The sequence below is a fragment of the Podarcis melisellensis genome (assembly GCF_964234715.1).
Source record: "Podarcis melisellensis genome assembly, chromosome: 9".
Taxonomy (NCBI): Eukaryota; Metazoa; Chordata; class Lepidosauria; order Squamata; family Lacertidae; genus Podarcis; species Podarcis melisellensis.
The window spans coordinates 66662129-66675020 of record NC_138541.1 but is presented as its reverse complement, the minus strand read 5'-3'; the positions used below and the strand labels follow the sequence as shown (position 1 = coordinate 66675020).

At 41.7% G+C, this 12892-nt stretch overlaps 1 protein-coding gene across 1 annotated transcript in view; it reads left to right on the top strand.

Moving 5' to 3' along the window:
- The first annotated feature begins 3131 nt into the window (after positions 1 to 3131).
- ANAPC4 (anaphase promoting complex subunit 4) overlaps positions 3132 to 12892 on the top strand; it is a 39776-nt gene continuing 30015 nt past the window's right edge. The window contains exons 1-8 of the mRNA XM_081924460.1: positions 3132 to 3390; positions 4934 to 5101; positions 6153 to 6258; positions 7094 to 7226; positions 8619 to 8693; positions 9783 to 9809; positions 9906 to 9950; positions 12171 to 12255. Of these exons, the coding sequence (XP_081780586.1) occupies positions 4994 to 5101; positions 6153 to 6258; positions 7094 to 7226; positions 8619 to 8693; positions 9783 to 9809; positions 9906 to 9950; positions 12171 to 12255 (579 nt within the window). The 5' untranslated portion in view covers positions 3132 to 3390; positions 4934 to 4993. The remainder of the gene's footprint in view (positions 3391 to 4933; positions 5102 to 6152; positions 6259 to 7093; positions 7227 to 8618; positions 8694 to 9782; positions 9810 to 9905; positions 9951 to 12170; positions 12256 to 12892) is intronic.

Here is a 12892-nt window from a genome sequence, read left to right as displayed (position 1 = left end):
AAAAGAAATACAAAGATAATAAACAGCATTGCTTTGTTTTAACAAAATTTCATAACTTCTTTGGACTTCCTCACGTCTCCCGCTCCCACTTACATCGTTAATAAATTTTTTCAAGCAAATTATCATCTTATTTGCAATTTTGTAACCACTCATTTAAATATAATGTAACAATTCTCCAACAAATTTTTGTTTCTCTTAATCTCACTTATCGTCAAATTCCGATCCAGTTTAGTGATGGCCAATTATTTATAACCAACTCTTCCTGATGCGCTAAATGTGTGGAAACATATATATATATCTCAATACTACAGCCTTTTTAGCACACTGTGTATATACACTTTCAACAATGCACAACAATGTAACTGAGTTAATATTTTATAAATATTAATATATTTTTGCAAAACGAAACTTTGTCTTTGTTTCCTTACCTTTCCGGAGACTTCGATGACGGTGCTCATGTCTTACTAAAAAGTATATTTCAAAGCAGCTAGCAAGGCAGTAGTATGAACATCAAAAATTGCAAGAGGTAAAGGGGTAAAGGACCCCTGGAGGGTTAAGTTCAGTCAAAGGCGACTATGGGATTTGTGGTGCTCATCTCGCTTTCAGGCCGAGGGAGCCGGCGTTTGTTCTTAGGCAGCTTTCCGGGTCGTGGCCAGCATGGCAAAACTGCTTCTGGCGCAACGGGATACCATGACAGAAATCAAAGAGCATGGAAACGCCGTTTACCTTCCCGCCGCAGCAGTACCTATTTATCTACTTGCATAGAATAAAAAATATATATAAAAATTAGTTTGGAGATGGTATTTAACACCAGTCAGATTAAATCAAATAAACAATGAATATTTGGTGTTATGTTGGAGGGGATGTCAGGAAACCGGGAATTATGTTCACATATGGTTGGGGTGTATATATGTACAATTTTTTGGCAAAGGGTTTTTAAGGAGATAACGGCAATCACTGGTTTAAAGCTGACCAAAAGTCCAGAGGTAGCTTTATTATCAATTTACGATGGGGTGGAAGGTTCACAGACTATGAAGGACTTGCTCACAAATTTATTGACAGCTGCACGAATTATGATAGCTAGGGAGTGAAAGGGGCAAGCAGAATCTAAAATGGAAGAATGGTATAAAGAGGTGTGGGATATAGCTATTAATGATAAATTAACTTGTGCCATTAAGGTAAGATGGGGAATATGCAGGAGAAATGATTTTGAGGGGATATGTTTGTAGAATTTGTACTGTTAAAATGGAAAGGGGTCAAACCATCGCAAGAGGTATTGAAATTTTGGGAGGTTGGGTAGTTACAATGGAACGGTCTTGGTGGTGGGGTGCACATTTTTATTCGTATTTATTTATTATTATTACTTTGTCAAAATAAAATATTTTTTTAAAAACAAACATAATTACTTAAGCAAGGAATTCCATCGCTCCATTCAAGTATTCAGTATCCATGGATATGGAACTTGGTGCCTCCAATCAACCAGAGATATAAAACATTAAACTCTCCTAAGGATTATTCATTTAAAATAGAAAGTTTTATAGTCAGAATGGCTCCAGAATTAACTTCCCACCATTGTATGAACATGGTAAGCTAGTCTCTTATTAACAAGACAGAAGCACAGGACTAGACAAATGCAGATCTGAAATGGTCTATTCACACAGCATATTTACATGGATAAAGTCAAACATGGAATAAGGAACTATTTAGGGAAAGCATTCCTCTCTTCTGGTAAAGGTAAAGATAAAGGGACCCCTGACCATTAGGTCCAGTCGTGACCGACTGTGGGGTTGCGGCGCTCATTTCGCTTTATTGGCCAAGGGAGCCGGCGTACAGCTTCCGGGTCATGTGGCCAGCATGACTAAGCCGCTTCTGGCGAGCCAGAGCAGCGCATGGAAACGCCGTTTACTTTCCCACCGGAGCGGTACCTATTTATCTACTTGCACTTTGTGCTTTTGAACTGCTAGGTTGGCAGAAGCAGGGACCGAGCAACGGGATCTCACCCCGCCGCGGGGATTCGAACCTCTTGGGCTTCCTGATAAGGTCGGCGGTTCGAATCCCTGTGGACAAACACCAGCTCCCTCGGCCTGAAAGCGAGTCGCCTTTGACTGGACTTCACCGGCCAGGGGTCCTTTACCTATGGGGATAAAAAACAGCAAGTCAGTGATAGCTCGATGGGAGCAGAGGCCCTTAGTGGCTGCTCTGACAACTTCCTAGAGAAGTTTGGCTGGTTCCATTCTTGCTGTTCTGCCCACAGGTAACCAACCTTCTTGCCTAGTGCTGTGCTGTTTTTGTGGTAACTGTGTGTTTTCAATAGTTTCTAGATATATACAGTGGACGCTTGGGTTGTGAACGTGATCCATGCGGGATGCACATCCACAACCCGCAGCGGCGCATCTGCGCATGCACAAAGCGCGATTTAGTGCTTCTGCGCATGCGTGACCACCGAAACCCAGAAGTAACCCATTCCGGTACTTCCGGATTTTGGCGATCCGCAACCCGAGAAAACACAACCGCAAGCATCTGTATGACTGTACATAGAATATCAATCCTATTAATGTTTAACTGCTTTTCAAGCCATTGTTTCCCACCCTTGCTTTTAGCAGTTAATAGTAATAATATTATATTATTATATACCCCACCCATCTGACTAATAATAATAATAATGATAATTTATTTGTACCCCTGCCTTGCCCCAGCCACTCTAGTCGGCTTCCAGCATATACAAAAACCTAATAAAACATGCACTATTTTATCAGCTGAATCCGTCAGTTGCCCTGCTGTTTTTGTTGTGTTTTGATTCCATTAATGTTTAATAGTTGCTTTCTTTAACGATCCCCCCAGTTCGTCCATTGCGTTTCCAGCTGTCCTTTTTATCTGCCTTGAGTCCCTCCCTGGTCAGGAGGAAAAGGCGAGGTACGCACTAAAGTAGTGATCATAATGATCATCACAAGCTGTAATGCTAATAGAATAATAATGATATATGATGATAATCAAGGGGGGGAGGTCTGTAAGAAGATTTCCCCCTCCCTCCGCCTGCTGTCGCCTTTCCCGAAGCGGCGCGCGCCCAGCCTGGTGGGCGGCGTTGGAGAGCGCGCAGCGCCCGCCTCCCGCTCCGGAGTCACTCCCCTTTCCTTCCCCACCGGAGGAGAAGCGACGCCGCTTCCGGAGGTTGGGCCTTTTCTGCCGGCGCAGGTTGCGCGGGAGAAACGGAGCGCTTGGGTTTTGGAGGACTGGATCTCCGAGGGACGGGATCTCCTGTGCGCCCTAGAGATGGCAAAGGGAGCAGCTGCTGGCTTTGGGTAAACCGGATCGATCGAGGCGCAGGAGAGCGGCCCAAACCTCCAAGAGCATTCCTTCCGATTGCAAAAAGGAGAGGAGTGGCACCACCAGGTATAGAGTTTGCATCTCTCTCTCTAGATATATATTTATATATGACTTCCCTTCTTCTCTTTCCATGGTTCATTTTGCATAACATCAATCCCTGCATATTCTATATAAATGCAACCATTCAGTATTCCGTTGTTACATCCATCAAAACTTATCCACACTGTTGAATTTATCTTAATGCTGCCAACGTTTTCAAACGTACACAATTCCCTCCCCCCATATAGTCAATAGAGATTTTCCGATCTTTAAACCTACGTTCTTCTTGTTCTCTTCTATAAGTTAGGTCCACAAGTTGTGCATATTCTGTCAACTTAAGTTGCCATTCTTCTTTGGTTGGGACCTCGCTCATTTTCCATTTTTGGACTAACAAAACACGGGCTGCAGTAAAGGGACCCCTGACCATTAGGTCCAGTCGTGACCGACTCTGGGTTTGCATGCTCATCTCGCTTTACAGGCCGAGGGAGCCGGCGTTTGTCCACAGACAGCATTCGGGTCATGTGGCCAGCATGACGAAGCCGCTTCTGGCAAACCAGAGCAGCACACGGAAACGCCATTTACCTTCCCGCTGGAGCAATACCTATTTATCTACTTGCACTTTGGCATGCTTTCGAACTGCTAGGTTGGCAGGAGCTGGGACCGAGCAACGGGAGCTCACCCCGTCGGGGGGATTCGAACCGCCAACCTTCTGATTGGCAAGTCCTAGGCTCTGTGGTTTATACCACAGTGCCACCCTACTGGGAATTTCAGTCTGAATTATCCCCAACAGAAAGGACTCTGGTTTTCTTTTTTGGAAAAGTACTTAAACATTTTTTTCAATTCATTATAAATTATTTCCCAGTACTTTCTTGTTGTTGTTTAGTCGTTTAGTCGTGTCTGACTCTTCGTGACCCCATGGTCCAGAGCACGCCAGGCACTCCTGTCTTCCGCTGCCTCCCGCAGTTTGGTCAAACTCATGCTGGTAGCTTCAAGAACACTGTCCAACCATTTCGTCCTCTGTTGTCCCCTTCTCCTTGTGCCCTCCATCTTTCCCAACAACAGGGTCTTTTCCAGGGAGTCTTCTCTTCTCATGAGGTGGCCAAAGTATTGGAGCCTCAGCTTCAGGATCTGTCCTTCCAGTGAGCACTCAGGGCTGATTTCCTTAAGAATGGAGAGGTTTGATCTTCTTGCAGTCCATGGGACTCTCAAGAGTCTCCTCCAGCACCATAATTCAAAACATTACTCTCTTACCCTTTTACAAGTCCACCACATATGATAGAATGTACCCTCAGCCTCATTGTGTCTCCAGTCCCCATTATTACTTCCATCAAAACTTATTTACACTGTTGAATTTATCTTAATGCTGCCAACGTTGTCAAATGTCCACAATCCCCCCATATATTCAATAAAGGTTTTCCAATCGTCTTTAAACATATGTTCTTCTTGTTCTCTTGTTCTATAACTTAGGTCTACATATTCAATCAGTTGTAAGTTGCCATTCTTCTTTAGTTGGGACCTCGCTCGTTTTCCATTATAAATTATTTCCCAATACTCTTTTACTCTTTTACAGGTCCACCACATATCCGATCTGTATTATTTGTCCTGCTTCTGGGGAGTCATCGCTGCCGCTATGCCTGCTTTTCGGCAGGTTGGGGAAAAACAGCTCCCTCAAGAAGTCATTTTCATGGCCTGGTCCCCCAAGAGGGATTTGATCGCTCTTGCAAACAAAGTTGGAGAGGTAAGGTGGTCAAATGCACTACAGAGAGCAGTATGGAGCAGTGGTAAACTTTTGAAAAGTCTTGAGTCTGGTCTGAAACGAGTTAGTTTAAAAAATAGTTCTGTGAATCCTTTATAACGTAACACAAGATGGAACCAGATTTGTCAGCTACATGAGATGGCAATTACCAAACGATTGTCTTGCTGCTTTCTTATACCCTAACATGGCATGTACCTTATGGGAACAAGAATCATATTATTTGTAAAAATAATATGTCATTAAAATATCTCCAGAGTTGTGAATAAAACTTTTTTTTTCTTTTTGCAATTTAAGATTTTATTGGCATTTAATAAGTTATATGCTAGTCGAAGGAAATTAATGGAAAACTCATGCATGGGAATTAATGGAAAACTCATGCATGGAACAGAAACACACACACGAACAAACATTTTTGAAATTTAAGTCTGCTTTCAAATGGCAAGGGGGGCACATTCATAGAAAACCCACCAGAAAATTTATATGATCTCTCAGTTGGTTGAAGAAAGTAAGTTTGTGATTAAAAGTTAGCATTTTGTTATCATATTAAGTATTTGCTTCAAAACAGTTCTGGAAACAAATATTGGGAAGGGCATGCTAATTCTTCTTTCAAACAAGTAGCTAACACTACTTCATGTTTTAAAAAACGGGAGCAAGAAAAGCCTAGTTGATTTTGTTACCCTCCGTCATCCTATGCGCTCCCAATCCATTGTAAACCTAGATTTTTAAGAACAATTTTTTAAAAAATCTAATAAAAGCTATTGGACTGTACCAGATAAAATCAGCTAGGATATATCAGATCACATCTGACCGGGCAGTAGACTATTTCCTCTAGATTAGAATATAAGCTTTTCTGTGTGTGTTTTTGGGGGAAAGGTAATTGCAAAAACCTTATGTCCAAATCGGGTTTCTTTTCTTTTTTTTAACTGCATTTTCTTAAGCTGTTTCATAAAATCACTGCCTCCTTTTGTACTCTGCTTTCTCTGTAGATAGGAAGCCTGAATGTTTCTACCATTCTTCTCAATGCCGTTTTTAGGTTTTGCTTCATCGCCTTGCAAACTTCCAGCGATTGTGGAGTTTGCCACCCAGCGAAAGCACCGGGAAGGAAGTGACAGCCCTTGCGTGGAGGCCAGATGGCAAAAGTAATGTGCAACAAATAGCGTTTAATAATAATAATAATAATAATAATAATAATAATAATAATAATTTATTTATACCCTGTCCTTCCCGGTTCAGAAAACCGGGCTCAGGGCGGCTAACAACAAATTTGAAACACTTAATTGGTGCAACAAAAACAGCATAAAATACAGTATAAAACATGAATAACAATAAATTCAAAATCAATTTAGGGGGGAAATCCATCCAATAAACATTAGATGATCACCAGGGATAGCTGGCTAAATTAGTCCTGTTTGGGCCAGTGAGGAGACCAGGGGAGAATTAGCTGTGGGATCCCAGAGCAGGTAATCGTCATAAAAAAGGGGAGAGGGAAAGAAGGAAGGGGAATAAAAGATCAGGCTAAGTTCAAATTGAAAGCCAGGTGGAATAGCTCTGTCTTACAGGCCCTGCAGATGGAAAATAAATCCTGCAGGGCCCTGGTCTCATGGGACAGAGCATTCTACCAGGTCGGAGCCATCACTGAGAAGGCCCTGGCCCTGGTGGAGGATAATCTGACTTCCTTTAGGCCCGGGACCTCTAAACTATGATTATTCATAGTTGTTTAAATTTTAAATCGAAGGAACGTGTCATTCATTCACTCTCAAAAAGCTGACAATGCTAACCCTGAAAAAGGCAGTCCTTTGACCATACAGCTCAGTTTGGCATATTGCCGACAGCAAGTGATGGTTTTGGTTTGCGCTCAACCATGGTTTGCTTCAACCATGGTTTGTTATGTCCATTGCTTTTAATCACTGGCATGTACAGAAGAGGTGGTCTCTTGTGCTTTGTGTATTTACCATTTCCCCATTCCTTCTGCAGTTTTGGCTTTTGCACTTGCGGATACGAAGCAAGTTATCTTGTGTGACGTGGAGAAACCAGAGAGCTTGCATTCTTTCTCAGTAGATGCTCCTATCACTTATATGCACTGGATGGAAGTTACAGAAGAAAGCAGGTAGGAGCGAGGCACAGAATGAGGGCCATTCATCTGGCAACCTCTGGTGCAAATCACTTTCAGTTGCCAAACGGGGAAACATTTGCAAATTTACAAAAATTGAGAGCTTTCTTTAAGTTTCTGGGAAGTTTGAACTTCATCTGTATTCCGTTGCATTATAATTATGTGTACGACTACAGTGGTACCTCGGGTTACATACGCTTCAGGTTACATACGTGTGATGGGATAATGAGCTGCTTGTGCGTAAAGGCTTGATCCCTCTGGTGTTTGGCTGGTCAACCAAACCGAGGCACTAACGGAGCCTCCCAAGGCATGACTCCGTTAGTCGCTGGTAGAATCTGACAGTGGGCGTCTACGAAATTTACGGCAACATAAAAGTTGTTTCACGGACATGCGCCTTCGTGACTCTCTGCGTGACAGCTTCCGGCGAAGGGTGGGAGTTGCCAACGGGGTTCTTGTCACCTCTGCACTATTCTCACTAGAAGTATCCCAGAGCCCTCCCCCCTCCGACTCCCCTTCTGCCGGAGCTTCTGCTCTCCCCCTGCTGGTTCCCTCCTCCGCTGCAGAATCTCTCCTAGTCTGCTGGAGCCTCTGCACCATCTCTCTTTCCGATGGCAGTTCCCTGACAATACGCTTCAGGTTACAGACTCCGCTAACCCAGAAATATTACCTCAGGTTAAGAACTTTGCTTCAGGATAAGAACAGAAACCGTGCAGCGGCAGCAGGAGGCCCCATTAGCTAAAGTAGTGCTTCAGGTTAAGAACAGTTTCAGGTTAAGAACAGACCTCCAGAACGAATTAAGTTCTTAACCCGAGGTACCACTGTATTGGGTTTTAATATAAATTACTTTTAATACTGGTTGGTATCTGATGAACTTTTATTTGGAGCAGAACTCAATGAACTTTTAAGTCCATTGATTTCAGTTGGTCTATTTTGAGTATGAATTCATTGGACATTATCCATTGTATTGATATAATTGTCACACGATTTGCAATATAAACAGCTGGGGTTTTTAAATGAAGATCGGTCTCCATCTGTGCCTTAAAAAAAAGTTCAGTAATATGTCGTATACTTAAAGGAAACCAAAATCCAATAACCTAGAAATGAAGGGACTGTGTTTAAAAAACCATAGAAGCATATCTGTGCCATGTGAAAGCTAATCCGGAGCAAGAGACTGCCTACTGCATAACTGATGACGCTTCCACATTTTTAAATTTAACTTAGCTTGATAACTCCTGTGAAAGAACTGTATTTAAATACAGCTATTTTTAGAAGAAAGGCCAGACATTTTAGAATATGGTATTACTTTCTATCTGACTTTCCAACCTGTCAATTTTTTTTGTCATATTAGTTTTGGCATAACCCAAAGAGCCTTTTTATCTTCCCTTTCAGTGTCCTCACTTCCTTTTATAATGCGGAGGACGAGTCTAATCTTCTTCTTCCAAAACTACCAGCATTGCCGAAGAAGTAAGTGTTGAGCTTTCAAGCTATGCTATCTGTGGGGTGGGGGGTATTTCTGTTTAACAATTAAAAATATTCATTTAAGCAACCATAAAATATCAATGACTTTCCTTCTTCTCTTTCCATGGTTCCTTTTGCATATCATGAACCCCTGCATATTTTACACAATTTAAACCATTCAGTATTCCATTATTACATCCATCATAATTTATTTACACTCTTGAATTTATCTTAATGCTGCCAACGTTTTCAAGTGTGTACAATCTCTCCCCCCCCATATAAACATTCTCCAATCTTCTTTAAACATGCATTCGTCTTGTTCTCTTATTCTATAAGCTGCTCATATTTCATCAGTTTAAGTTGCCATTCTTCTTTCATTCAGAACTCGCTCATTTTCAATTTTGGGGCTAACAAAACATGGGCTGCAGTAGTGAAATATATTAATAGCCTTTTTTGACACCTGGAATTTCCATCTGAATTATCCCCAACAGAAAGGACTCAGGTTTTTTTTTATGTACTTTAAAACATTCCCCCCCATTCATTATGGATTATTCCCCAATACTCTTTTACCCTTTTACAGGTCCACCACATAGGTTTTTGCAGGCCTTCTGAGTAGATCAGCGACTGAAGCTTATTTTTTATGTATAAATTTCATTTTCTGAAGTTGATACTGAATGTTTTTACTCTGTTGGTTTCCATTGATAACATAAAGAGAACAAGTGACTTGGTTGCCAGGCATCTTCCACTTCAGGCTTCCTCAACCTTGGCCCTCCAGATGTTTTTGGCCTACAACTCCCATGATCCCAAGCTAGCAGGACCAGTGGTCAGGGATGATGGGAATTGTAGTCTCAAAACATCTGGAGGGCCGAGGTTGAGCAAGCCTGTTCTACTTCTTTATGCTAATGCTAAGAACGTCTACTCAAAAGTAAACACATTTGAGTTACATGAAGGTTGCTTCTAAAGTAAGGCCACAATCCTCTGCGCACTTATGAAAAGACATGCGTACGGTTGTCCTTCTATGGCCTACATGAATGTGTGATTCTTACTAAGAAGATATCATTGAATGTGCTGACATTTTCCCTTTTTTTAACATAGCTACAGTACCACTGCAAAAATTTTCAGGTGAGGCTCATTTTCTGTTTCTATCCTTTCGTTTTTAGTTATGAGGATGTAACATGGTTCGTTTTGTAACTGATATTTGAAAATATTACTTTGCAGTGAAGAAAAATCTGATGAGATTATGAAACTCATGGGAGATGTCAGGTAAATTTTTTTTTAATTCTAATTTGGTTTATGTACAACCAGCAGCTTTGAATCAGTTGCTTGGGAATTCTAAGAAGCCGAAAACACACACAAACAACAAACCAGGGCAGTTTTGAAACATTCAGCCCATCATGCAAAATTTGGTTACAATCTCTTAAATTGTGTCCAAATGCATAGCAAACAAACAGCTTTCCAAATTATGTTGTTGATACTGAGAATGAAAGAAGATCTGATTTCCTTTTTAAAAAAAGTTTTTATTTATACTTTTCAAATTTATACATTTCATTAATTTTACAATCATTTTAGCATTTCAAAGTTTGACTTCCTTCCCCCTCTTCTTGTGGTTCCTTAATTTATTTTTTAATATCTTCTGCATGTCCAAATTCATTTAATTGACTCATTTAAGTATAAACTCTTATGAAACTTCAGGTAATAATAATTTATTATTTATACCCCGCACATCTGGCTGGGTTTCCCCAGCCACTCTCCCAATAGAATATTAAAAACACGATAAAACATCAAACATTAAAAACTCCCCTCAACAGGGCTGCCTTCAGACGTCTTCTAAAAGTCAGATAGTTGTTTATTTCCTTGATATCTGATGGAGGGGTGTTCCACAGGGTGGGCGCCACCACCGAGAAGGCCCTCTACCTGGTTCCCTGTAACCTCACTTCCCGCAGTGAGGGAACCGCCAGGTTATTACAATAATCCTACCAGTGTTTTTATCTGTTTCCAGTTTATCTGTAAATATTCAATAAACCCATTTCCATTCTTTTATAAAAAAAAGTTTATCTTGATTTCTTATTCTTCTGGTCAGTTTTGCCATTCCATAAGTTTCTGTATCCATTCTTCCTTTGCTGGGACTTCTGCTTTTTTCCATTTGGGGGAGAGTAAGTTTCTTGCTGCTATAGTCACATACATGAATAAATTTCTATACAATTTAGGTAGTTTTGTTCCTATAAAGGTAAAGGGACCCCTAACCATTAGGTCCAGTTGTGACCGACTCTGGGGTTGCGGCGCTCATCTCGCTTTAGTGTCCGAGGGAGCCGGTGTTTGTCCGCAGGCAGCTTCCGGGTCATGTGGCCAGCATGACTAAGCCGCTTCTGGCGAACCAGAGCAGCGTACGGAAACGCCGTTTACCTTCCCACGGGCGCGGTACCTATTTATCTACTTGCACTTTGACGTGCTTTCGAACTGCTAGGTTGGCAGGAGCAGGGACCGAGCAACGGGAGCTCAGTCCGTCGCAGGGATTCAAACCGCTGACCTTCTGATTGGCAAGTCCTAGGCTCTGTGGTTTAACCCACAGCGCCACCCGCGTCCCTAGTTCTGTCCCTATAAGAACCAAATAATTTGGGGGATTCTAGAAGAAATTTCTCATCTTGGTGCTCTCCAGTTTATGTTAATTCCCATCAACCGCAAGCCAACACAACAAAAGGTTAGGGAGAATGCAGTTACAGTCTAACAGCAACCAAAAGTTTGAGAAGAGTACTTTACTCAGTTGATCAGTGGAGGGCAGCATTTATTTGTTTTGGCTCTGGTGTGTTCCTGAAGTTGGGAACGAAAATATGAAAATATTAGAAGGGGCCTTCGGATCTGAATTTTTGCCCGTTGCACTTTTGCTCACTTCCCGTCTTGCAAATCCCGCAAACTGTGGCGATGTGCACTGACTTAAATGGTTTTAAAAGAGAGTAAGACAAATTAGCAGAAGGGGAATCCATCAAGGGCTCCTGAGCACAAGAGCTAAACTCTCCGACTCCTCAGGTTCAGAGGTGGTAAATGTATTAATATCAATTTCTGGGGGATAAGCAGTGGGAGAACCATGCAGGCAACTTTTGTTTTGAAACAGTAAGTTGCCTTACACTTCTCTCCGTCTCAGCCTGAGGTAAAAGGCACACTAATAGGACATGTCATTTTAGTGGGTGAAACTTAATTTTTGCAAATTTCTTCAGTCTTAAAAATACGTTTTGAGTGTAAGGAATTCAAATCTACAATTTTTGCGATTAGACAACATTTAGCTTCATAGGTCTACTGCTTTCGGAAAACCAAAGAATTGTAATTTTACCTTCTGAAAATGTCAGGTAATGCTTGATAGTAATAATAATAATAATATTTTTATGAAGGCTGTTGTATAAATATATTAAATAGATAAACAGGCAGGTGGGATTGCTAATGTATAAGGGTGCTTCCTAATTTCCATGCCCTGATTATCTCTCTCTTTAGGCTGAATGCTCTGGTTCTTGGGGGCAATGCTGGGTTTATTGAGATCTACGCTTATGGGATGTACAAGATAGCTACAGTAACGGGGGTGAGTAGGTCTTGCAATTGCCGCCACACTTCTGCAGAGCGTTGTTCCACAGCTTTCCAATTGATCTTCTTAGATAAATCTCACTTCTGAATGTTAAAAATCAGTCTTCTAAAGATGGAAGGAGAGAGTTGGCTCTTGAAAAGTTGAAATGGCGAGCTTCTGCAGGCAAAGTACATCACCTGCCGCTGAGCCACAACTCCCCTGAGAGCCAGTGTGGTGTAGTGGTTAAGAGCAGTGGACTCGTAATCTGGTGAACCGGGTTCGCTTCCCTGCTCCTCCACATGCAGCTGTTGGGTGACCTTGGGCCAGTCACACTTCTCTGAAGTCTCTCAGCCCCACTCACCTCACAGAGTGTTTGTTGTGGGGGAGAAAGGGAAAGAAGAATGTTAGCCGCTTTGAGACTCCTTCGGGTAGTGATAAAGCGGGATATCAAATCCAAACTCCTTCTCCTCCTCCCCTGCACAAGACTGACAAGAATATAACTTCTTTTCTTTTTACTGCATCCTTATACTGGAAAAAAGCTATATTTGTAGTGCTATCATGTAACATTTTAAGACGCCTCTCCACAGCACATACTCGACCGCTCTAAAGATATGAAATTCCCTCCCCAAAGTTATTTCTTCCTCCTAGGCTCCCA